This window comes from Phocoena sinus, chromosome 18 (assembly GCF_008692025.1).
Source record: "Phocoena sinus isolate mPhoSin1 chromosome 18, mPhoSin1.pri, whole genome shotgun sequence".
In the NCBI taxonomy this organism is placed as follows: Eukaryota; Metazoa; Chordata; class Mammalia; order Artiodactyla; family Phocoenidae; genus Phocoena; species Phocoena sinus.
Window position 1 is genome coordinate 53,112,841 of NC_045780.1, and position 26,061 is coordinate 53,138,901.

The window sequence follows — 26,061 nt, forward strand, 5'->3', positions numbered from 1 at the left end:
TCCTTCACTGGCTTTTGTGACATCACTTCAGTTTGGTCTTCTTCTAGCAACTTTTTTCATCTACTTCATGGTTACCTTGCAAATAATGGAGTTCACCATCCTGTCTTCCCTCTTTGAATGCTATGTGTCCTTCACTGGGAAATCTCATTCTTATATATGGTTCCCAGCTCTGTATCTGCATCCCAGACTTCTCTCCTGGGCTCCAGATAGCAGACATCTGCCCACAGGTTATTTCCATTTTGATATGCTACAGGCCCTGAAGCTCAACATGTCAGAAATGAATTCAACTTCTTTCCTTTTTTACAAGCCAGTTTCCAATCCCACAACCAGTCAGCTTTACTGCTCAGCCCAGAAACCTGCGGTTTCTCTGCCCTTGTTATGCTCACTGTCCTCCCTGCCTCCGATTCACCCTCCTTACCACTGCAAAAATGATCTTTCAAAACTGCAAGTATAATCATTTAACACTACCCTGCCCTCATCCCTGTCTTCCTTTCATTCCATCACCTTCTTTCTTATAAACTTTCAAACCTTTCAGTGGCAACACCACAGTATGAAGTTCAAAGTTCTTACCATGTTCTAAACCTTCTTTTCAGACTCCTTCTATCCTTCTATTTTCCTTAAAACCCTTTACATTCTAATTACTTCATGCTTTTGCCACTCCTCTGACCGCTTATTTTCATTAATTGATATTTATGAAAACTACTTTTTTGCCTAAATATCAAAAAAGAGAGTAGAAAGGGCAAAAAAAGGATTCTGAGATAGCAAGATGTTTGTTTACCCACTGGCATGAGAGGTTTAGGGCAGGAAATAGAAGAGCTGTGTTCAAGAGACACAGGCTCTGAGCAGATGCTATACACTGGATCCCAGGAACAAAGACTGACAGAGTTGGAGAAGGGTCATTGACTTTCTCACAGCTCAGTGCTTTGGTGTCCTGGGTAGGGGAGAAGGACACTATGAGGGTTACCAGTAAAGCAGTGTTTTAACAGAGGCCACATAGTGATAGAGGCCTTCGTGAAGAGTCCAGATGATTCTTGTAAGGAAGAATGTTAGGGGACTAGTTAAGACTAGATATTTAGGAGAGTCTCAGGTATAACTGAGAAAGATGGTAAAAGGGGGATGCTATACAGCAGTTACACAGGTGAGGGCTATGTAGCAAATGATATTCCTACTTGTAAAGAAAACTGGAGTCATTTGATGGGAACTCTTTTAATTCCATTACCAAACCTAAAATCATAATGAAATTTTCTTTCTCTCCTTGTCTCCAGTTAGTCCTCCAGTGGACGACTTGTGTGTATTACTACCCAGGAGCAGTCCTTCTAATTGTGCTTTGGATCTTTTCTCATCCCATCTTTTGGGCACCGTAAACTATCATTATTGTCTACTCTGTCTTCTAATTGGGACTCCTTTCTGCAGAGATTTAAACATGATTAGGCCTCTGGCCTCCCTTTATCTCATCTGCCTTGCAAACTACTAATCTCTCTTCTACCCTTAAAAATCTTCTCAAAAAACTTGTCTATACTCTGTCTCCATATCCTTACCCTCATTTCACTCCATAGCCTATACATTTTGTCTCCGATATCCATCATTAAAAAGCAAATAAGCAAAACAAAAAAACAGACAAAAACACATTCCAGGGTTATCAATGACTTCCTTATCCTAAAATCCAATGGACATTTTCACATTTCATCTTACTTTACCTTGCAACATTTAAAACTGTTGATCATTTCCTTATAAAGTGAGCTTTTTAAATTTTGGCCTCTGTAACTCCCATTCCTGGTTCTTTTTCTACCTCTGTCATTGCCCCTTCTAATTTTCCTTTGCAGAATCTGTCCACATTATCTGGATTAAATGTAGAGCTCCTCACTCTATACTTGACCTCTAGGAATTTCATGCTGATAGATTAAGATTTCTGTAGTAATTCTCAAATTGTGTATGTCTGCCTTGTAGCCACACTGGGTTTCTCTCATTCTTCAAATGCACATCTGGTCCCTCTATAGTACTTCTGTACAAAACTGTTCACTACCTCAAGAATATGCTCCCCCATAGTAGACTGCTTAGCTCTCATCTCAAATGAAAGATCAGTTGTTACGGGAAGCCTTTCCTAAGTCAGATCCATTTGCTTTATACTTTCATGAAACTCTGTTCCTTCAGAGCATTTAAAATTTTGCTTTTGTTCTGTTTCCTTCCCCTTTTGGATGATTTCAACCCTCCTGAACTATGGTAAAGGGCAGGAAGAGTGAGATAAGAATCAATTGTTTTACTCCTCACCCATTTTTTCATAGGTAGGTGAGCTGTGCCATTTCTCAGTCTGAAGTCCCTTTCAGGCAGCAATGCTGATGGGAAGAATTAACACGCAACATACATATAGAACTACTTCATTTACTGGCACTGGCTGTGGTGTAACCAGTGAGAGAAATAAGTCTGCAGTAATTCCGAAAGTTCTCAAGTGTGCAAACTCAATTTATTGCTTTTATATACCTCAAATACTTGTTCTCAAGACCTTTTTCTTTTCTTTTGGCTGTGCCACATGGCATGCAGGATCTTAGTTCCCCGGCCAGGGGACCTGTGCCCCCTGCAATGGAAGTGCGGAGTCCTAACCACTGGACCACCAGGGAATTCCCAAAACCTCATTCTTTATGCGGGGCACACATCCAAGGCATTTCCCTAGATTGCACCCTAAAATAGGACTAGTTAGATGTTATTCTGCCTTTACTGCTTTTAAAATTAAACTTTTGATTTTGAGATAATTAAAATTCACATGCAGCTGTAAGAAATAACAGAGAGGTCCCATTACCCTTTACCAAATTTCTGCTAATCCAATGGTAGTATCTTGCAAAACTACAGTACAATTATCACAACCAGTATACTTACGTTGATAGACGAGATAAGTTTCCATCACCATAAGGATCCCTCATTTCCCTTTCACAGCCACATCCGCTTCCCTCCCACCGCTACCACCTCCATAATCCCTGGCAACTACTAGTCTGTTCATCTCTATAATTTTGTCATTTCAAGAATACTATATAAATGGAATTCACACAGTAGCTTTTTGGGGCTGGCTTATTTCATTCAGTGTAATCTCTGGAGATTCATCCCGGAGTGGCATGTATCAATAGTTTCTTTTTTTTTTTACTGCTGAGTAGTATTTTCATGGAACGGATGTTATCAGTAACCATTCACCCATTGAATGCTGTGGATTATTTCCAGTTTTTTACTATTATGAATAAAGCTTCTATGAGAATGTGTACAGACATTTGTGTGAAAATAAGTTAAATGCCCAGGAGTATAATTGCTAGTTCATATGACAGTTGTATGTTGAGCTATTTAAGAAACTGCCACACTGTTTTCCAGAGTTGCTATCCAATTCTCACCAGCAATGTACTGAGTATTTGTGATCTAGTTTCTCTGCATCCTTGACAGTATTTAGTGTTGTCACTGTTGTACTTTGGCCATTCTGATAGGTATATAGTGATGTCACATTGTGGTTTTAATTTTCTCATTTCCCTAATGGCAAAGAATGTTGAATATCTTTTCACAAGCTTATTTGTCATCTGAATGTCATCTTTGAGGAAATGTCTCTATGTCTTTTGCCTATATTCTGATTGGATTGCTGGCTTTTTTTATTGTTTTGCTTTGAGTTAATGATACAATCTAGATACCAATCCTGACACATACTAGAAATGTGGTTTGCAAGTACTTTCTTCCACTTTGTAGCTTATCTCCTTGTCCTTTTAACAGATTCTTTCACAGAGCAAAAGTTTTAAATTTTGATGAAGTTCAATCTATCATTCTTCTATGGATTAAGCTTTTGGTATCAAGTCTTAAGAACTTTTTTGCCTAGCCCTAGGTTCCAAAGACTTTTCCGGATTTTTTGTTCTTCCTAAAAGTTATAGCTTTATATTTAAGTCCATGATCCATTCTGAGTTGAGTAAGGTGTGAGATTTAGGTCAGGGTTCATTTTGTTTTTGCCGAGGGATGACCAATCGTTCCAGGATTGTTTGTTGAAAAGGCAATTATTTCCTCCATTCAACTGTTTTTGCACCTTGTTAAAAATCAGTTGGGCACACTCATGTGGGTCTACTTCTGTGATCTCTATATGTCCATCCCTCCCATCAAGAACACAGTCCTGATTACTATAGTTATGTCTTGAAACTGGATAATTTCACCCACTTGATTCTTCTTTTAAAAAATCATTTTAGTTATTCTAGTTCTTTTTGGCCTTTCCATATAAATTCTTGTATGATCTTGTATCTACCAAAAAGAAAATTACTTATGTCAAACCTGTGTATCAGTCTGGGGAGAAATGACACACTTACTACATTGGGTTCTCCAACCCATGAGTCTCTCCATTTACTTAGGTCTCCTTTTCTTTTTTTTTTAAATCAGCATTTTGTAGTTTTCAGCATTCAAGTCCTGTACACAGTTTTTTAGATTTACACCCAAGTATGTCACTTTTTCCCTTATTATAATTGGCACTGTATTTTTTTTTTTTTTTTTTTTTTTTGTAGTACGCGGGCCTCTCACTGTTGTGGCCTCTCCCATTGCGGGGCACAGGCTCCGGACGCGCAGGCTCAGCGGCCATGGCTCACGGGCCCAGCCGCTCCGCGGCATGTGGGATCTTCCCGGACCGGGGCACGAACCCGTGTCCCCTGAATTGGAAGGCGGACTCTCAACCACTGCGCCACCAGGGAAGCCCGGCACTGTATTTTTAATTTCAGCCTCCAGGTGTTCAGAGCTAGTATATAGAAATGCAATTGATTTTTCTAGGTTTATAGTTGGGACTGCATACAGGAAGGCCCTAATTGTTCACATTTGGAATGTTCCCAGGTCCAAGTGGGTAAGGGCAGTCACAGGTAGGTTACATACATAGCACAGTAAAAATCTTGGGACACTGAATCTGGACATTAGGTCTGAGTGGCGTGGCTTATGGCTTTATGTGAAAAGTTGTGCTGAGGTGCTCTTGTGGCAGATAAGAGGGAGTTATTGGGGTGGGGAGCAATGTAACTCGCTCAGGTTGCTATCATCATCCCTTCCTTAAGTGGTTCCCCATGAGAAACACAAGCAGGACCTTGAATAGATGTGCCCTGGATACATGTTTTTCTATGAAATTTTCATGTCTTTTGATGCTCCATAAAGCTTATCAGTTGAGGAGAAAAATAAAAATAAAAAAGTACTACTTGCTTCCAGGCTGCTTCAGTCAGAATTTTCACAAATGCAGGACTAAATCTATAATCCATCCTCCTCTTCCCATCCTTGGCACCTTATATGGCTCTATTCTTTTGTGAGCACTCCCAATCTGGGGATTCTCTCTTTTTTCACTGGAAACCTTGACAAAACAAAATTTTAAAGACCTACTCCTTTTAGGTTGACCAAAAAATGGTTGGTTAGGATTATATTACATTAGTATATGCAGTTTTCATCCATTTAATATTATAAATATGACATATGTGAGGGCTGTCATGACTAATAATCAGCCCAGTATTCAATATTTTTGTCAAAGAGTTACCTGTTTGGTTTCTATGTAAATTCTTACCTCATTCAGACATGACAATTGTTAAATGCCAGAGATCTTCCTTTTTATCATCATTCTTTAATTTCTGTTAACTCTGAATATCAACTTGATAAGAAAAAAAAATATGAAGTTGGCATATTATCCAGTTATTTATCCCCCAAAAAACCCTAAACAACAAACACTGCATTAAACTTAGTACAAATTTGAAAGCTATCCAACTCCAAACTTGCAGACGGCTATAACTTCTAAGTATTTCTTCCTAACACTGACTTCTAATAAAAAGTACAGGATTGTCTACGAAGTTTTAAATCACAGATGTTATTTTTTTTTAAATAATAGGTTGGTAATGTCCCTGAAAATTCTGATTTAAATGAGATCTTAGGGACAAATGTCATTTTAAGATTAAAACATGGTTCAAAATGTGAAAGACTTTAAAGGCTTACATTTTTGTGTGTCATTTGTACTATATATAGGTATATATCTATATATATAATTCTTTTTAATAATTTTACCAAGTATCATTATTTATTAACCAAAGTCCTCTATTTTAAGCCAGAGACTTCTACTATTTCATAACCAGATCTCTTTAACTAGATTTTTATCAAAACTTATATACTGAGATGATAATGTATTTTCTTGTAGAAGCAGTGGAAGACAGGTTATTACCAAACTTATTTAACCCAAGTTATAGATGGAAGGGATATCTGCAATGAAAAACACAAAAAACAAATATTGCAATATTTATCATTCAATAAAAATAAATATGAAATGAACATGCTGAATGCTGGAAAAGTATATCAAATTAGATCAGGAGAAGAAATGTTCAGATGAAAACTGAAAATTATGGAGGGAAGTTCCAAAAACTTTCATTAGCCTTGGAAGTTGACAGTATAAGCACTTTATGTTTCTACTTGTGCAGTGCCCAAGGGCTGCAAGTTTTCCTTTCTATTCTATGTTACTATAATTGATGCAAAATGCAAGACAATTTTAAAAAGTTAACAACTGCTTTTAGTAAGACTATTTTATTTTAAAATTTTTCAAAATATAAAAATAATAAACATTATGGATATTTAACAAACAAAACATAATTCAACTATAAATAATAAAAATGTTGACAACCTCACATAAACACGTAATACTATAAACATTCTAAGCATACAAGAGTAGTTTTCTAGTTCAAGTTTTACCATTTTCAGTTCAAGTTTTATTATCACTTTAAAAAATAAACAAAAAAAGCTGCTACAGCTTAACCAATTACTTTCGCTCCACTCAAAGAGCAGGGAATTTTTCCCCCATGCCAACACACATTCGTGAAATGGGATACTTATGGGCACAGGTATTAAAAACTGGAACAATCCAGTCTCCAGACAAGAAAGAACTCCTTTGGTGTTTTTCAGTTCAACAATCCACAGAAATTGAGTTAGACTAAACCACTATTAAAGGAAATCTTGTGCCAGACATGTTGTGAAGTAACATCATACCCAAAACAGGTTCAGGATTCTGAGAATCAAAAGTAAACATCTATGAATGCTTTGCTGATACTTAAAAATTGTATCTTAAGAACATTCACTAAGGTGCTGGAATGAAGTCTTGCAGATGTAGAAAACAATCTGCACATCAACACAAAACTTGTACAATGTAAATAATACATCTCTTTAGAACTTATCAAATGTTCTATAAATATTTAAGAATTACTCTGCCTCCTGTTGAGTAAAAGACAGATGGGAATTTAAAGCAGAACAGGATTACACCATATTTTAGGACTAGAAAAGTTTTCCATTTGAAATGTGGGAAAACTGAGCCATGCTGAATGTATCATTTTCTTTATTCTAGTCATATTAACACACCACTCCTTTTATCAAAAGAGCTAATGAAAAACTGAAGAAACTATTTTCTTTTGGGGAAGCTGGACACAAATTAGTATAATGTCATTCTCCATCTTATCTTTAAATTATGGGATGTTTCTAATTGGCTGGGCTCTTTACCCAACTCACCGCAGACCACTTTTATAATTATGCTGCTAGATTAGATTAAGTTATAAGCAATCATAGATTTAAGCCTAGCAAAGTCTAGATAACAGGTTGAAAAATGATATTGAAAGGTTCTGTAGCACCAATGACTTTTTCCTAAGACACTTGAGGGCCTGCATCACTTTAAAGTATTATTTATCTTGTAAACAAGACCAAAAATATTCAATTGATCTGTATTTTGAGCACAAATATTTATAAACTCTATTAAAAAAAAACAAATATAGCATGAGTAGGGCAGCTGATAGTGTAAAATCTAAGTATATTGAAAAATATAAAGATATATAAAAGGCTTCCATAATGCAATCATGCAGAGGTAAACTGCTTCACTCAATTACACAAAAGTGATTCTGTACAGTTATCTACACGTAGCTCCGTAAGAATCCTCTTCAGGAAAATGAAATAATGAAAATCCCTATTTTTAATTAATAAACATATGGGAACTCAAATATGTACCTGACCTACCAGATCTCACAGCGATTTTCAAAAAGTACAATGATCTCAATGAAAATTAAATCATCTCGACTTCTGATTCCCAATGTCATGTTCAATTTATTTTGTTTTTAATTTAAAAGCAAGGGGGGGGGGAGGAAGATGACAAAATAAAATTGAGAGTGGTGGGATATGATCCACATCTATTAACCAACCAAAACTGTTAACAGCAAGTATGGTCCCCCTTCAGAGAATGTTTTTTGGGTTTTTAGCCCAGCAGGTTAGAACTATTCTATTACACAGGCAGAGAATCTTTCCTTAAAAAGAAAAAACTACTGAACTAATCTGGGAAAATATTTGTGAACTCCCAGCAACTATATGTTTGTTTGTAAACGTGAACTAAAAGAGAAGTCCAATTTTTAAAATGCCCTGTAGGCTATAAGGTCATAATTATGTTAAGAAGACCTTCCTTTAAACCAAGCCTACATTAACCATGCTGTCTCCAACTAACGTGGATCAAAATAGATAACTTACATTATGTCTGACGGGTTCATTCTTTTTTTCATGAAGACAAATGCAATGCATACTCAAGAAAAAGTGCTTGCAGAATAGTTAACTTTGCACAAAAAGGTGAAAATATGAGCATGGCTGAATGGAACTAAAAAAAAAAAAAAGGGAGAAAAGAATCAAGTATAATTTGGACTTTTCTAAAGGAGTTGCTATCAAGTGTAACTTCCGACTTCTTAAATGCTAATAAGAATCTATGAAGGAATACTAAGAAATTAGTTTTCTGAAAACTTAATGGTGCCCATTATAAAGAGGGTATTTTGGGTGAATATTTAGAATAAAATTTAATCACACTCTTTATAAATAATTCCAAGCCATATTGCTTATAAATAAATGATACAGACATACACCTTTTAAGGCAGGGAAACTATAGTTTTAACAGTGCTAGACACACAACACTATTTCCCCTTGCTTTTAAAATTGTCTTTGATATCTTGGTTGCAACTGAGGAAAATAAGGAAAAACTGTGTAAATTAGACATTTAATAGATATTTCTTAATATCTACAATCTACAGATCATTTTATACTACTTTAAAAGAAAGAAAATTATTTTCCTTGTTTACTTTGAAGAGTTAAGAATTTTTAAAAAATTATTTGGGTAAGTGGCCTTGGCAGCGACTTCAATAAGTATATTTAGAAGAAACAGGCAAGTTATCACCATGTGAAAAAAGTATTTTACTAATTGTTCAAAATTATTTTAAGTGACTATCCTAACTCCAGAAATGTATCCTAAAAACCCAGGAAAATTAAAGCCAAACCAAGGTTTAACTTTTTAATCATTTTCATCATTCTAAATTGTTCATGCTAATGAACATAGTATCATGGCTTTATAGACTTCCTAGACACAATTTCAATTTGGCTGAGACTGAAAACTTATCTCAGGTTAGGAAAACCAAGAGGATTTTCTTTTTTTTCCTTCTTAGACTGTTTAAAAATAAATGGCTATAAAGGGGAGAAAACATTTAAGAATAAGGTCAGACAAAGCACACAATCAGATTTACTTCTGGACTCAGATGTACCCTAAAAGAACTGTAAAGATAAAATGCTAATTATGGTACATGTAAACACCTATTCAAAATGATAAAGGGCAAACATAAAACGATAGTATCATATTATTGTAACAGTCGTCTCCAGACAGGAACAGGTCTTGCTGTTGTAGTCACAAAGCTAAATTCAGGCAATGATGATCTCTCTCTGCTGGAAAAAGAGAAGACTATTAAAAAAAACTGTGAAAACAGTAAATAAATCTAAAAACTGAATCATACCATACACTGACCTCTAATTTTTTTTAACATTAAATAAAATCTGAGAAAGGAATCAAAATGAAAGTTCCAGACAAATTTCACAAAGATCAGCCTTGGGTTAAAATGATTTAACAAAACTTCTCTGCATCATGCTTCACTGAAACATTAAGCTGCAAAGATCACAGCTCTGCAACATGGTTACGATCTAAAATTTTTGATTAGGAAATGTCATAACTGACCACATAGTAAATTTTTATCAGTGTGGGTTGGCAAAGTAGTAATTTTAAGAAATCACGAACAAATTCCAAAATATTGATATAAAATAAAAGCAAGAACAATTGTCTTAAGTTTCCCAAGGACTTCATTTCCTTAAACTCCATGTGATAACCATTTCATTCTTCAATCACACTATATGACATAAAATACTATACTAAGCATAATGATTAACAACAAAAGTAAATAAAAAGGAACATATCAAAATGAGACACTGCTTCGTATACAAAGGAAGACTAACTTGGATGATTGGGAAGATGAGAGGATGGATGAAGTAAAGTGACAGGGAGGGAGGGATGAGGAAGCAGCAAATATAATAAATTGATACAAAAAAGTAAAATAAAAATGCTTTTAATTATACTAAGTAATGAGTACATAATACTGATAAACTGCAAGAAAGTTATTAACCAAATTAGGAATTTTTCTACTGAACAAGTATGAAATTTTTCTTTGAACAAGTTTTCATTAGAAATTACTGAGTATGTCAGTCATGTTCACCAAGGTTTCTTCCTTTCTTAGGTCTTTTAGATAGCTATTTTGGAAGATAATCTGCTGTCATCTGATAGGTATACAATGATCAGAGAGAAAAAATCTCTTCTCTAAAAGCCTGTATGCTGTATACATACCTCAGAGCAACTAGCCAATTCAAGAAGTTAACAAGAACAAAGTAGTTCCCGAGATCTGGGAAAAGGAAATTTTCTTTCTGCCTTACAGATAGTATGCTGACAATTTATTCCTAGATTACATTTCTGCTTTAATTATATGGTTTTGGAAGAATGAGAAAAGCCCTGCAAAAGACCAAAAGGTGAACTAACCTAATAAGCCAGAATTTTATGCAGGACATTTTTGTTTTAAAAGGCTAAAAGACTTCTTGTAAGGGAAGAAAAAAGAAAATTTTACAAATATTTACATAAATTCTGGAAGGACTAAAACTGACTTTCTATAATTAGTTCACACTATAGGTAAGGGGAAAAAAGAAAGAAAATATAGACTGATAAAGTTTGTATAATATTCTACAATAGCCATTGATATTTCAACATACCAAACAAGCAACTGCTTGCCTTCTTTTTGTAACCCTTAGAGCCAGTGATTAGTGTTCCAAGTAAGACTGAAAATACAGTCCCCATAAAACAGTTCTAGTAACAAGAAATTTCCTTCAATTAAGCTCAGCCATACTTTCTACAGGCAATCAGCTAAAACAGTGAAGTCTTATCTTTATAGTAAACTACTGTTTGATACATTTGATCATATTACAAAATAAAACAAGAGCTATGGAATACTCTCCCATTCATGCAACATGATTTCATTAAATGCTTGAGTACTGGTTAAATACTAAAATTAATTTTTAAATGTTACAATTATCCAATAACAGTTAAAGCAACACTGCTTACGTAGAGACATAAAATATTGAGTGAAATATGTAAAATGACAACTCAACCATCCCTTGAGGTAATCCTAATCAATCTTTTAAACCAATGATACATAATTTCCTTCAATTTTTTTCCTGGAAAAAGTAGCTACCTACATCTCAATCCCTTTTTCACTCCCACCTCAGCCCAGATCTATACTACAGCAAAGAACTTGTTAGAACTGCAAAATTTAAAAGCGTGTATCAAGTTTTAGGTAGCATACTGTAATAAGAAAGAGTTTTAAACTTTAAGTTTGGAAGTGAAAGGAAAAGTTACAAGCAAGAAGAAAAAGTGTGAATACAGAAGTTAATCTACACTTCCCAGGTTAAAAGGAATTTGGGTAGCAAAGGCAAACATTTGGGAACACTATATACAAAACTGTACCAAGACACACTGTATGAATTATCATAACCAAATCTAAGTTGTTTCCACTGATAAGATGATAGAAACAGCAACAGCAACAACAGGTAGGGAGAATTGATACAGATATGTTAAATTGTTTTAGATCAAACACTAATATACTACCAGGGAAACTAAAGACGTGAAACGGACCTTAGAGATCATCTAGTCCAACCCCTTTCATTTTACAGACAAGGAAACAACCCTGGGTAAGTTAAGAGACTTGTCTAAGGCCAGAGAGTCAAGTTACAGAGCTAGGAACCAAAAGCTAAATCTCTTAACCCTTGTCCAGTACTCTACACTAGCTCATCTTCGGATATAAAAAATTAATGGGATGGACTAGATTAGTGGCTCTTGACATTTCTATTCTTACACACTGATAGAAACCAAAAGGCGATTTTACTCCTGAATGGACAACATTTAAAACTCCAAAATTTTAATAGCCTACTAATTGTTATGGAAATTCCACTAAGACTACTTGTATATTCCTCCATCAGTATTTGTAAGCCCCACTGGTGCAATACTTAACAGTATCAATTGTTTACTAAGACGGTCCCAATGACTGAGAAGACCTTCAAGAGAGATTTTTAGAAAATTGATAAGAATTAACAAGGGAGGTAATTGTCACTCCATTGTTGGAGATTTAAATATGCATTCATCCATTAATTCATCCAACAAACAACTGAATGCCCACTATGAGCCAGGCTTTATGATAATCACTAGAGATAAAAAGATGAATAAGACATGGTCCCCTTCCTAGAGGAGCTTGTAATCTAGTGGGGAAGACAGACATATAAACCAGATAAATTATATTACAACATAAGTACTGTAACAGAGATATGAACAAAGTGCTGTGTTAAAAGGGATGGTTAAGGTATGAACTGGCTAATGACCAAGAAGTCTACTAATTTTGTGTAACAACTACCACATTTATTGTGAACACAATCTCATGCCCAATCAATAATTAGGAAAGAGGTAGCAATGTAGAGGTTTTAAAAAAAGTTGGCACTGAAATCAGAATGCCTGCAATTCAAATTTAGTCCTTCTACTTACTAGCTGTCACTTTGGGCAAGTCATTTCATCTCTATTAGCCTAAGTTTCCTTATCTGTAAAATGGGAATTAACAACTACTTCAAAGGGATATTTTAAGTTTTAAATGAGAACACATGAAAGTACATGTAGAGTACTACTATTTATAAACATATGCATTAATTTGAAAAAATCCAATAGCAATTTCATACTACGTAATATTTATAATTAAAATCATATTAATGATAATAAAAATATAATTATGGACCTAATGAATGTTGCTAATATTTAATCCCATACTGCAGGACCCTATCAAAACATACTTGTCTTCTGATTCATTCAAAGCAACATGGTGTAAAACCTTTTAATTTTAGGTTACTACAGAATTTAAGATTAGGGAAAGTGATTAGCTATTTATGGGTTTAAGTAAATAGTATGTGATTTCAGTTACATTATAAGGGAATTTTACAATAATTGCAAAACATCATGCTAAAATTTACTAATCATATTATAAAGCCAAAAATCAGCATGGAGATTTAACTGGCCTTTGCAAGATTTTCTTTCTTTATAATACCTGTTTGGTGTAAAGAGAAGAAACGTGAGCCTCTGCCAATTTGGCATCTTTCACGACTACTAAAAAGAAAAGAAAACAAACTTACCTAATGAATCAGAATAGCACATAGTCAACATACAAGAGACTACATCAAAATATATCACAGCTCTAAGTAGAGTAAAGAAGTTTCAAGTAAAGTCACTATTTTGACAAAAGAAATCTGATAGTGAAATTTTAAATATAAATATGTGCATCAACTGCAAGCCAAAACATTCCTATGAAATATAATACCATCAAGAATATATATACAACTTTAATCCTAAGTGTGGGAAGAAAAGAAAAAGAGGAACAGCATCCACTAGCTACTCCACTGGCAAAAGACTATGGTGGTGAAATTAGTCTGTGATTGTGAGGACCCCAGTATGGGAAGAAAGTAATTTTTTTTTATGTGACTTTTAATATAATCACTATATTCTCAGGAGGGGTAGAAACACTTGCAACCAAAAGGATAAACTGTAAAAGATAAATATGTAATCTTCCACCCTCCATTCTATAAAGAATGCATTTATTTCCTGGAAACTGCTGTATCAACTTTCAATGATCATGTTCACTTGTCAGAGAAAGCCACTTAAAAATCACAATATTGTTGCATATGTCAAAGATTTTTTATACAAGTATAGGAAATGCACACTTAAAATATCAGACTGGAACACTTACCAAACAGTGTTTTCCTAAAGTAGTATCTATAGTACATTTCTTTATTCATACATCTTCAAATGGTCAAGTTTTCTTTCATACATCCAAAATGTAATGTGATGTTTTCTTATTCACCAAATGTTAGCTCTACTTGAAGTCTGGTTCCAAACTAATCAGCCTGCTTTTAATTTAAGACATCTGTTGAAAGTTTATAGGATCAAACCAAACTGAAGTGGTATAAATTTTAAACAATGGATTGAACATTATTGTAAAGGTACTGGTAACCATTATTATTATTATTAAGAATAAGTTAGTGATTATAGCTCCTTTTGTGATAATTGGGGGGAAGGGCAGATCACCATCTGGAATGGTCTATTTATTTTAACTTTTTTTCTTTTTTTTTTCTTTTTTTAAATCAAGGAACATTGTCTTTTTTTTTTTGTCATTGCTTTTTTCTTTTCTTTTCTTTTCAAGAGACCATTCCACTTTATTTTTAACATCTGAATGCATAAGGACTCAAATGCAAAGCAGTCATACACCGTTATCATTAAAACCCATATTGTAAAATACATACACAAGTCCAACAAAAGGCTAATACATAGTAAAGCCTAAGTATACTACTATGTAATATTATGAATACATAACTTGGAGACTTTAGTTAGAGTACTATGTTACCTACTCATTTTTGAAAACATTCATTAAGATCTTAAATGCAAATGCATTCCTTATTTGGAGTAAAACAAAATCCTCTAAGTTATAACAAGTATTGGTCATTAAGTCTTCAGACCTATTCATTAAATTACAAAGAACCCAAAGAATTCTGTAATGTTCAGTAGAAGTATGTAATAAAAACATTGCATATGTTTCTAGTGTGATGTCTTTACCAATTGTTTACTGAAATAAAACTCAAACATCAATCTTTCAAAATACAGGATTCAGAAGGTAGTTTTCTTCTCTTCTATTTGTGAAATCCATCTTCATCACATTTTACCAAAAATTGTTTTTACAAATATGTAAAAGTACATTAGATAATACTAATGAAACACAGGTAGAGTTCTATCATATGCAGATCAATGATCAGTCAAATCATCTTCTCCAAGAGCGAGATTCATTGTCCTCTTCTTCTTCATCATCATCTTGAAGTAATGAGTCATCCACCAAAGACTCTTCCTGAAACTTTAGGTTAAAATGCATTTAGGAATTTACCCAAAAAAAAAAAAAAAGAAAAGAAAAAAGGTGACACTTTTAAACACTGATTACTCTCAACAGAGTCGAATACAAAAGGTATTTCTATAGCTAGAACATTCAAGAAACAAAGAAAAGCAATCTCTACTCAATGGTTTCTCAATACTATCTATTCTATTGCTTGCATCAAATAGACACTAAAAAAATATCAAAGTAGTAAGCCTTTGTACATGCCGTTTCTCCTGCCTCTCTTTATCAAATTATGCCATCTTCTATACCTACAAAACATTGCTCCACACCTTTTTTTTGTTTTAAAGAAAACATCAGTAAGTCTTCTCTGACACTAAATCAACCAACAACTTGAATAAAGTTTATCAATATTTATATTTCTTTTCTGCTGTATGTAACAAACATTTTCTTTTATAGCATTCTTTTCTTTTCCCCATTCCCTTCATAAAAGCTTCTCAGTCTACTTTTCAAACTTTTCAAAATACCTAATACCAGGAGCTCTCCTGCTTTTCTCCCCATTCAATTCAAACTCATGGAAGGACAAAGGTATAATCTAAAATATAAAATGACAAATCATGTATATGAGTTTCAAAATACACATTTTATTCTTGCATTTGACTATGGATATGTATAACAGCCTTGAATGCTCTTCAAACAAAATGAAGTGCCATTATGAAAATCTAACCAATGTAAAACATGGAACCATTTAGTTTCCCCACCTTACCTTTCATTCCTTAACTTCCTCAACTTTTTCCTACAGCTTATTTCATGATTAAACAAAACAGTTGCATATCTTTAGGTTTTTGGTTTCAAAGGGCTCTCCACTTCACTGTTCATGCTCTCACCTCTCAGCCATCAGACTACGTGCTGTTACCCAAGAAAAAATATACTCTTCCACACCTATACCTCTGCCATTTAAAATGCCTCTCTCAACTATACTCCCAGGCCCAGCTCTTGGTTATGAAAAGTTTTTTTATCACTCAGGGTTCAGCTCCACTGCCACCACCTCCTTCAAGATTCTTCTGGAAAGAAACAATCACTCCTTCCTCTGGGTTCCCACAGCATATTGTTCAAATCTTTATTTACCATATCAGTCTGCCTTTTATTATAATTAGTTTCTTATGTGTCTGTCACCACCCCCTCTTCCATATTATAAGCTCCTTGATAACAGGGACCGTGTCTTATTCATTTTTGTGCCTATCACAGTATCTACCATATAGCAGGCATTCATTCTAATGAACTAAAATGATATGAATTAAAATGAAACCTGAAATGTTAATAAAGCAACTGAATAGAATATATACTCTAAAACTTAAAATATCACAAGATTTCCTGTGGATAAAAATCTAATGAATAATTAATGTTTTCTAAGAGTAAATGAAAACTGAGTATATATATGATTTTCATATATTCTTTTTGGATTAGCAATCCACAGTTCTCATTAATACATAAAATTTAAAGTTGTCTGCATTTATCTGATATCCCCTGCCTGGAAGATGGCTCAGGAATAAAAGTTTTATGTTAAAATCACAGCCATAAAATCACATTTTATATAAAAACGTAAACATTTAAGGGTAAAAACAAGTGGAAAAAAAACATACTTCCTCTTCATCAGGTTCAACTTCTTCTGTTTCAACAGCTGAAATATTAGTTATTGGTTTATTCCAAGCCAGTTTTAGATCCTGCCCTTTGAAACGAGCTCCATGAACTGCAGCCTAAAACAATTAAGAACATTGGAATATAGAACATTAATAATTTGTGAAGAAAAAAATGAAATGTTATAGTACCTAATATTTAAACTAAATTAGCTAAACACAAGTGAAAGACAGTTGTGTATTTTTGCTTTGTGGTTTACTTCTTTATTTACTATTTATTATTGCAATTTATAATGTACTTTATATTGTTATTTACTTCTAAAATCAGCCTAGTGATTGTAAATTCCTTTATAAAAAGAAAACAGGAACAATTTCTCATAATCGAGTAGAGCTATTTCACTACTGGCCAATATCTGACTAGAAGAACTATGTCTCCATGTCTACAGTAAAAGGATAACTGCTACTCAAGGCAACAATCTCAAAGCACTTCAAGATTCTGGCTGTAGATCTTAATTCTTGTTAATTCACAAATGGCTCATATAATAACTAGAAACCTTTAACAAATATAAGAATAATTTTGCATGTGTATTTATTTTTAAATTACATCAAATAATCAAAAAATACCATAAAATGTCTGATGTATCACTATTACAAAATATAAATATCTCAATGAAGAAGAAAAAAACAAACAAACAAAAACCCTGAACTTTTCTATTGAAAAACTAAAGCACTTCCCTACAAAGCTTTCAGACCTGCATACGGTAAAACTGAGTAAACAGTCAAGTCTAAGTACTTGTTACATTAAATGGCTGGTTTAGAAAGAATGCTTTCAAATTAAAGTAATGTGAACTAACATAAATCAATGTTAGCAACATACCAAAATAACTCATAGTCACAAAAGATTTATAGCACAATCTCAAAGTACAGCATAATGTGAAATGTAGAAACAATTACATGTTCAATGACATTTGACTATGAATTGCGTGATATTAAAGTCCCCAGGTATAAATTTTAAACCTGCACATATAAATTTATGATAAATTTAAAATATTTCATGCCTATTAAAATGCAGCTCAGGAGTTTTTAGTCCATGACCCCATCATGTCATATAACTAAAAAATTTTAAGTACTTATATATAATATTTAAGGCCAGAAACAAACTGTAATCTTTTTGAAGCTATAATTATTACATAAAAATATATTCTGGTAAGGAATTCCAACTGTCTCATGCAAAATGTCTACTCATAAAACTCATGTTTTCATCCAGCTAAAAAAGGCAAAAAAAGTGATGTTTTTTTATAGTAAGTTCTTCAAAAATTTCTTATGGGGACTTCCCTGGTGGTGCAGTGGTTAAGAATCCGCCTGACAATGCAGGGGACACGGGTTCGAGCCCTGGTCCGGAAAGAACCGACATGCCGCGGAGCAACAAAGCCCATGCGCCACAACTACTGAGCCTGTGCTCTAGAGCCCACGAGCCACAACTATTGAAGCCTGCACGCCTAGAGCCATGCTCCGCAAACAAGAGAAGCCACCATAATGATAAGCCTGTGCACCACAACGAAGAGTAGCCCCTGCTCGCCGCAACTAGAGAAAGCCTGCATGCAGCAACAAAGACCCAACACAGCCATACATACATAAATTTATTTAATTTGTTAAAAATTTCTTATGGCCTAATTTTGTAAATCTCTATATTTAGCACATACTTCAAATTTATAAGGTGAATCTACAACTCTCTAAAGTTTTAATTTTAAAATTATTTACTGGATGCTATTATCCAGGCTCTGTTGTTCCATTTACAGAGCATAGGCAGAGTAGATTTAGCATAAATCTAAGGGTCCTAGGATTTTCAGAATGCTAAATGAGCTCTGGTTTCAACTTCAAGTCATCTGCTACATTAGCTCCTCACAAGAGAGTCAGCCTGACCTTTGAAGCTTTGAAACCAGGCATTGACTTCTCCTCTCTAGCTATGAATGTCCTAGATGGCACCTTCTTCCAATATAAGGCTGTTTCATCTACACTGAAAATCTGTTGTTTACAGTAGCCACCTTCATTATCTTAGCAAGATCTTCTGGATAACGCACTGCAGCTTCTATATCGGCACTTCCATTTTTATATTACGGTGACAGCTTCTTTCCTTAAACCTCATGAACCAACCTCTGCTAGCTTCAAACTTTTCCTCTGAAGCTTCCTCATCTCTCTCAGCCTTCACAAAATTGAAGAGAGTTAAGGCTTTGCTCTGGATTAGACTTTGGCTTAAGGGGATGTTGTGGTTGGTTTGATATTCTATCCAGACCACTAAAATTTTCTCCATGTCAGCAATAAGGCTATTTCATATTCTTATCATTCATGTGTTCACTGGACTAGTACTTTCAATTTCCTTCAAGAACTTTTCCTTTGCATTCACAACTTGAATAACTGGTGCAAGAGGCCTAGCTTTCATCCTATCTTGGCTTTTGACATGCCTTCCTCACTAAGCTTAATCATTTCTAGCTTTTGATTTAAAGTGAGAGATGTGTGACACTTCCTTTCACTTGAACGCTTAGAGGCCACTGCAGGGTTATCAACTGGCCTCATTTCAATGTTGTTTTGTCTCAGGGAATAAGGAGGCCTGAGGAGAGGGAGAGAGATGGGGAATGACTGGTCAGTGGGAGCAGTCAGAACACACATTTATTGATTAAATTCGCTGTCTTATATGGGCATGGTTTGTGGTGCCCCTAAATAACCACAGATCACCAGAACAGATATAATAAAGAAGAAGCAAGTTTGGAATATTGCAAAAATTACCAAAATGTGATACATACAGTGAGCAAATGCTATTGGAAAAATGGCGCTGACAGACTTGCATAATGCAGGGCTGCCACAAACCTTCAATTTGTTAAAACAAACAAACAATATCTGCAAATTGCAGTAAAGCAAAGCACAGTAAAACAAGGTATACCTGTATACGTGTGTGTATAAAAACCATATAGTACAGAATTAAATGGGAAATATCAGTAGGATATGTATGTATATGTACATGTGTCTATATGAACATATGCATTTTTTTCCCCACTCCCAGCTCTTACCACTGAAAAAGATTAGTTATAGTAACAAACTCAGTAGTAATGAGCATCCCTAGTACTCAGATTGTGGTCTTTAAATACCTTTCCCAGTAAAAAGAATCAGAGCTCCTTAGAGAAATGGCCAGTTCCTAGTCTGGAAGAGAAAATTTATAAGATGAACCTAGAACACCTTTTCATACCAGAAAGCAGAGAAAGTATCATAACCCACTAGAGTCCTGTCAAAAGAACTCAGGAACAAACCTATATACTAGCCACTAGCCAAAGATGGGACATCAATAACTGAGGACAATGGATCAATACCCATGAAATGTTTAAATCTATGAATTTATAATTCCACAATACCAATCAAGTTAAATCAAAATATGAATCTTATTCTGGATCCTTAAAGGAAGTAAGTAAAATATTTATAAGAAAACCAGAGAAATGTAAACACTGGTATTTGGTAATACTTAAGAAATATTAATCATTTTTAGGTACGATAATAGTATTGTTTTATTTTTTTAAGGCTCTAATATCGAGAGAACAGGTTCAGTATAAACACTGAAAGGTTTACAGCTGAAATGATATGATGACTGGGAATGGTTCCAAAATAAGGAGGCAGAGGGTTGTTAGTGGGTGGAATATAGACAAAATAAGATTGGCCATAAGTAGATAATTGCTAAAGCTTGATGATGAGTGTGTAGAAGTTCATTTTACAATTTTCTCTCATTTCTATGCTTTGAAGTGTAAATAAAAAGTATGTTTAAAAGCTGAAGCATTTTATTCATAGGCTTGCTTTAGACATTTGCCTATTTAGTCTTGCACAGTCATTCAAAGTTTGCACCATATTAGGACGTAAGGAAAGCAGGCACACCCAGTGACAGAAGAAAAAATTTTAAAAAAGTCTTTGAAGACCTGACAAATGAGGGAAGAAAAAAAAGTATGAAAAGTAGTTATGAGGTAGGTTCCATATCTTACATGGAAAATGATTCTGGAAACAAGTAACATCTGGAAAAGGCTGGATTAAGCAAAATTAAACAGGTGTGTTTGCCTTTTCAAGTCATTGAGATTATAATTCTAAATTGAATATACAAAATGCAGCTCTTCACAAATTTACTGACAAGAGAATCCTTTGCTAGAGGAGCTCCTATAGAACCAGTGTTCTGTAAAAACAATGTGGGGAAATCTGACCTAAGGCCAGAAGAGCTAAAGCTGCAAGCCTAGTGTACCTAACTTTTTTTTAGTAACCATAACGATAAAACTATCTATAAAAGAAGGTTAAAACCAAGCTTATTAATGTTTGTAATAACCACAGTATACAATGTTTAGGCAGAAGTTACATTAAAGGACCACAAAAACATGTAAATTCTGATTTTTAGAATTTATAGGGAAAGACTACATGGCCACTGTCTCACAAGCTTCAGACTTAGATTTACTAATTCTCATAGCACAGTGCCCATCACATAGCAACACTTAATAACTATTAAGTAAATCAGCAAGAACACACACACAAAGACTGTGAGATACATGATTTGATTTCTCTTGAATGAATCCACTTATACATTTACTTCTTGCTATAAATTTACTATTTACTCAGTCAGCCCCATCGGCTTCTACCCTTCATGCTGCACTATCCTCTATGAATCCAATTTTGTGCTTCTATCTTCAGGTCTAAAGAATGAGAGTTTTGAAATCACTCTATCTTGTTTGTATCCAGTTTCACTGATTTACCAATCAATTCTCATTCTTAAACATACACACACACACACACAAATATTAAAAATAGCTAACATTAAGAGGGTTTACTATGTTCCAGGCACTGTTCTAAGTATACCTTACAAGTTCTGAGTCAGTGAATCCACACAACTACTGGGAATTGAGGCATGGGTGTCAAAAACGCACCAGTAAAACAAGATTCTCTTTCTTTGTGATATAAAAAGCTATATACCTTCTTTGAGTTTGGGACTGTAGAGTTTCATCTTTGGGACTGATTCTTATAAAACAGGAACTTAACTATTCCTATTCTAAAACTGGATCCTGGTTTCTTACAAAAGTATAGGAAAAATTCAGAGTAGGAAAACTAACATTCTAACCAGTCATGGGAAGAGGTTACTTTTTTCTGTCCTGTTTGGGTACTTATGCACCTTTAGTACATTAGGGGTGGTGACAGACAAATTGGAAAACAGAAAATAAAGCAGTAGGATCCATCTTCTAACTAACCAGAATCAAACCTTAGCCATCTTAACCTAAAGCTAAAATGGTTCTGTTTATATTATTACTCCTTAAAATACTTCAATCTCTTTTCTGAGGAAAATTTCTTACTTTTCAGTCATATTTAAATGTCTTGATTATCTTATTCCTGTACTTTCCTTTGAAATATTATGCATCTATTGACTTAAGGAAATAGACATACATTCAGTCATCTAATACAATGATTCAGAAATTATGAACAATGAAATATTTGGAAATAAACATTAGCAAAGGTTTACAATTTTCTTTTCTTGGGAAGGACTATCCTTTACCTTGAGTTTATATCCACCTACATTTGTATTAAATTTTTCTTTATTTTATATAATGATGGTACAATTTTTTTGGTACTTTTTAAGCATTCTTCCTTGACAAAATTAAACACTGGAAACCTAATGTCAAACACACTAGTTTTTAAATTCCTAAACCTCACTGTTCCCTAAAATCTAGAAGTTTGAAAAACACTATTTTAGCCTATATTCTGCTTGTATAAGATTAGCCTCAACTTAATTTTCTATCCTCTTCTAAAATAGAATGTTACAAAATTTTAAGAAATTTTTTTGGCTTAAGGAAATGTTTAACAACTTCTATAACCTAATTCCAAATGTTTATCATAGCAATGGTAGTTGTTCCTTTTAGTCTGTTACATAAATCCAACTAAACTGGTATTTACCCTGAAAAGCTAACTCTCATCAGATCTAACTTAAGCTAAGTTATTCTGCCACTTATTCAACCTTCATATAATTTACTGTTAAAATCTTTCTTTATACATTAATCCCAGGTCTTTGAAATCACTGCTATTCATTTGGAAGATATATACATAGTATAAAAATATATATTAGAATTTACATCTGAGATAGAAAAAAGCAAAACCCAAGAAGATATATGTCAACAGGTCCTACTTACCAAAAGCAAAACATCCAACAATTATTTAAGAGGCAGGAGGGTTTTGGGTTTTTTTTTTCTCAGCCACATAAGTAAACAGGGACAAGTAGTAATATATATTTTTAAAGTAGTTACTAAATTCACAAACTTGGTAATACTGTAACCATTTGAACATAACAATTACCATTGTTTTATAACAATGGTAAATAGAACATAAAAAGATGGTACTCAAGCAACGTATCCAACATTACACTGAAAACTGTCACTGAAGCTGTCATTTAAAGGAGGCTCATTCTTAACTTATATTCAATAATACCTCTCAGAGAAAACTTGATCAAAAATCTACTTTTTCAATATAACACATATACATATAAGCTTATAAGAAAGTTTTAAACTCTCATCAATTATAAATTACCTTTTATTTTCACAAAAGACCTTTAAATAGAAGATTTCTTAAAACATAATAAAACTCTAGGATGAGGAATTCCTATTCTATAAAACTATCCACTACCCACCCACCTAACACTGAAACTATGTTATTCTAGGGCCCCGTTAAACACTTTTCTGAGACTTATCAGACCAACAGTCTTTTTTATAGGCTGCAATGTGCCAAGAGCAACTCCTACCAGGTAAGTTCCCAGCAATGTACCAGCAGGGAGTATTCACTACAAAGAGAATAAATAAATTTAGAAGATTTTCAAAACTTATTTAGACCACAATCATCTTAAAACTTCTGAAAACCATCCTACTCTTTCATTCACATTAGGTTAACTGTTTGGAACGCTTAACGTGTTTTTCCAAGGTCAAAATGGTACATCTATTTCTCTACAATCTTGAACAAAGAATACATAGGGCTAAAAATGTTCCGATGAACCCGTTACACCTCGCACTCATTTTCCTTTTTTAAATCTTTTAAACCCAGAAGAAAGACAAGGCTGCATATACTTCTGGTCATTCTCTAGAAAGATAATTCAAGATACACATTTTAAGACAACTATACTAAAAGGACCCTAAAAGCTAGCGCTATATATTCCTGTTTTGGGCAAAAAGTTGTAGAGGCCTAGTTGCGGGTATGCTGAGCTACGGACACTGTAGGGTTCAGCCAACTGGGACTAGGAAGTAGCAGATGAGGGATGGTTAAGAAGAGCAGCCATCAGGATTCTATCTCCGCTTGTACCTTACCCCTCACCACTCATTCTGCCAAAGCAGACTTGTTCTGGGCCAGCTGAGAAAGGGATAATGGAAAGTGGAGTGGCCCTATCTCCTGTGAAAGAGAATGGAAGAATTCCTGATGTCTCAAGAGAGTACAACTTGACATTCAACTTGGTGATTAACTATATATTCTAAATATTCATGTTATATATAAAACTGCCTAACTGCTTTAGGACATTCTTTGTAGCCATGAATTCCACTTCCTATGGTCTATCTACTGTCTCAGTGTAGTTCTTTAGTAAGTCAAAAAAATTCATTTATATTAAAACTTAGAGGCAATATTTATAGAACATTTAAATCTGAATTTTAATAAATTAGAATATTTATAATACTTACTGCTTCAGCTTCTGCTCGTGTCTTGAATGTAATTACTGCATGAAGTGAAGAGTCATCAATCTGACAATCTTCAATTTCACCATATTGCTTTAAATTAAAAAAAAGTATTTCCTCCAAATAAATATTTTGAAACATCCAAAATCCCAATGGTTTTTAAAATATTAAGACACCAATAAATATAACCCAGAATGCATAACAATTCAGGGTGATTAGCAGAAAGAAATTATGAATAATTCATTTTAGGACGTAATATTGTATGATAAAGGGTGTTCCTATTTTCCAATATTATTTACAATTCTATACTTTCTAGAACCAGGGTAACTTACACTTGATTGAACTATTCTTTAAATAGGGAAACAATGGTGAAAGATTGAGCTTCCTTATTGCCATTCCTTCTATACTCATTATTCCAATTCCAGAGTATGTTAAATTCTTTCTAAAGCAGAATATTTAATCCTCAGAATATTGTGTGAGTTTTTTGCATCATTCCCAATTTAAAGATGGGGGGGAGGTTCAGAGAATTTAAGTAATTTTTCCAAAGTAACTAAGTTAATTACCAGGATGAGAGTCCAGTTTTCCACTCAAAAGTTTTCGATTCAAAACTCTGATTGACCCTGCTTTTACTCTTACTTTACCCTCCTCTAGACCACACTCTTTTAGGACATTTAAAAGCTAAACATATTAAATTATGCTTGTTTTGGGTGTGCTGGATTTTATTTTTCCCTGTGTAGGAAGATTTTTCTGCAAACAGCAGAAAACAGCACCTTTATCACATAAAACTTTAGTCCTTTATATATCATTACTAATACCTCCTTATTTCTTACCCCCAAATAAAATTATAACCACAATCTCATTAAATACACACACTCCACACAGAAAAATTCTGTAGGGCATAGTAAAGAAAACGACCACAGAATCAGTCAGATCCCAGCTCTGTTAGTACTAGCTGTGTAAACTTGAACAAGTTACTTAATCTCTTCATGCTTCATTTTCCCAATCTCTAAAATAAGCATAATAAAGGTACCTACCTCATAGAGTTGTCAAAATAACTCATAATATGGTGAGTTATATAAAAAGCATTCAGAAAAATACCTGCCACAAAATAAGTGCTCTGTAAGTTTTAGCTGTAATGTTTATTACTGCTACTGGTTCCAATGGATAAATTAAAGAAAGCATTTTGTTAATCACAATTTGTAACCATCAATGATCCTTTAGTAATGTAGATTTTTTTCTCTGATACCTGTCATATGTTCAAATCACAGGTTGAGATAGAGAAGCTATCTTATTTAAAGACTGGCAATTTTTAAAATGTGCATTACCACTACTAACTTTGAGAAGAGTTCGAATCTCCAAATACATCCAAGAATATCCATTTAAAGGCTCTGACTGTTTCTAAAACCAAAACCATTT

At 33.9% G+C, this 26,061-nt stretch overlaps 1 protein-coding gene across 15 annotated transcripts in view; it reads right to left on the bottom strand.

Annotated features, from left to right (window-relative positions):
- Positions 1-8,595: 8,595 nt before the first annotated feature.
- RBM26 (RNA binding motif protein 26) overlaps positions 8,596-26,061 on the bottom strand; it is an 82,493-nt gene continuing 65,027 nt past the window's right edge. For 4 of the 15 annotated variants that reach the window (XM_032610804.1, XM_032610805.1, XM_032610807.1 and 1 more), the window contains 5 exons: positions 24,652-24,738; positions 16,937-17,050; positions 14,163-15,888; positions 13,467-13,525; positions 8,596-9,735 (listed from right to left, as the gene is read on the bottom strand). In XM_032610804.1, coding sequence (XP_032466695.1) covers positions 15,796-15,888; positions 16,937-17,050; positions 24,652-24,738 — 294 coding nt within the window. In that variant the 3' untranslated portion in view covers positions 8,596-9,735; positions 13,467-13,525; positions 14,163-15,795. Of the gene's footprint in view, positions 17,051-24,651; positions 24,739-26,061 lie in introns of all 15 variants that reach the window. The other 11 variants (XM_032610811.1, XM_032610809.1, XM_032610803.1 and 8 more) reach the window with 9 other exon arrangements.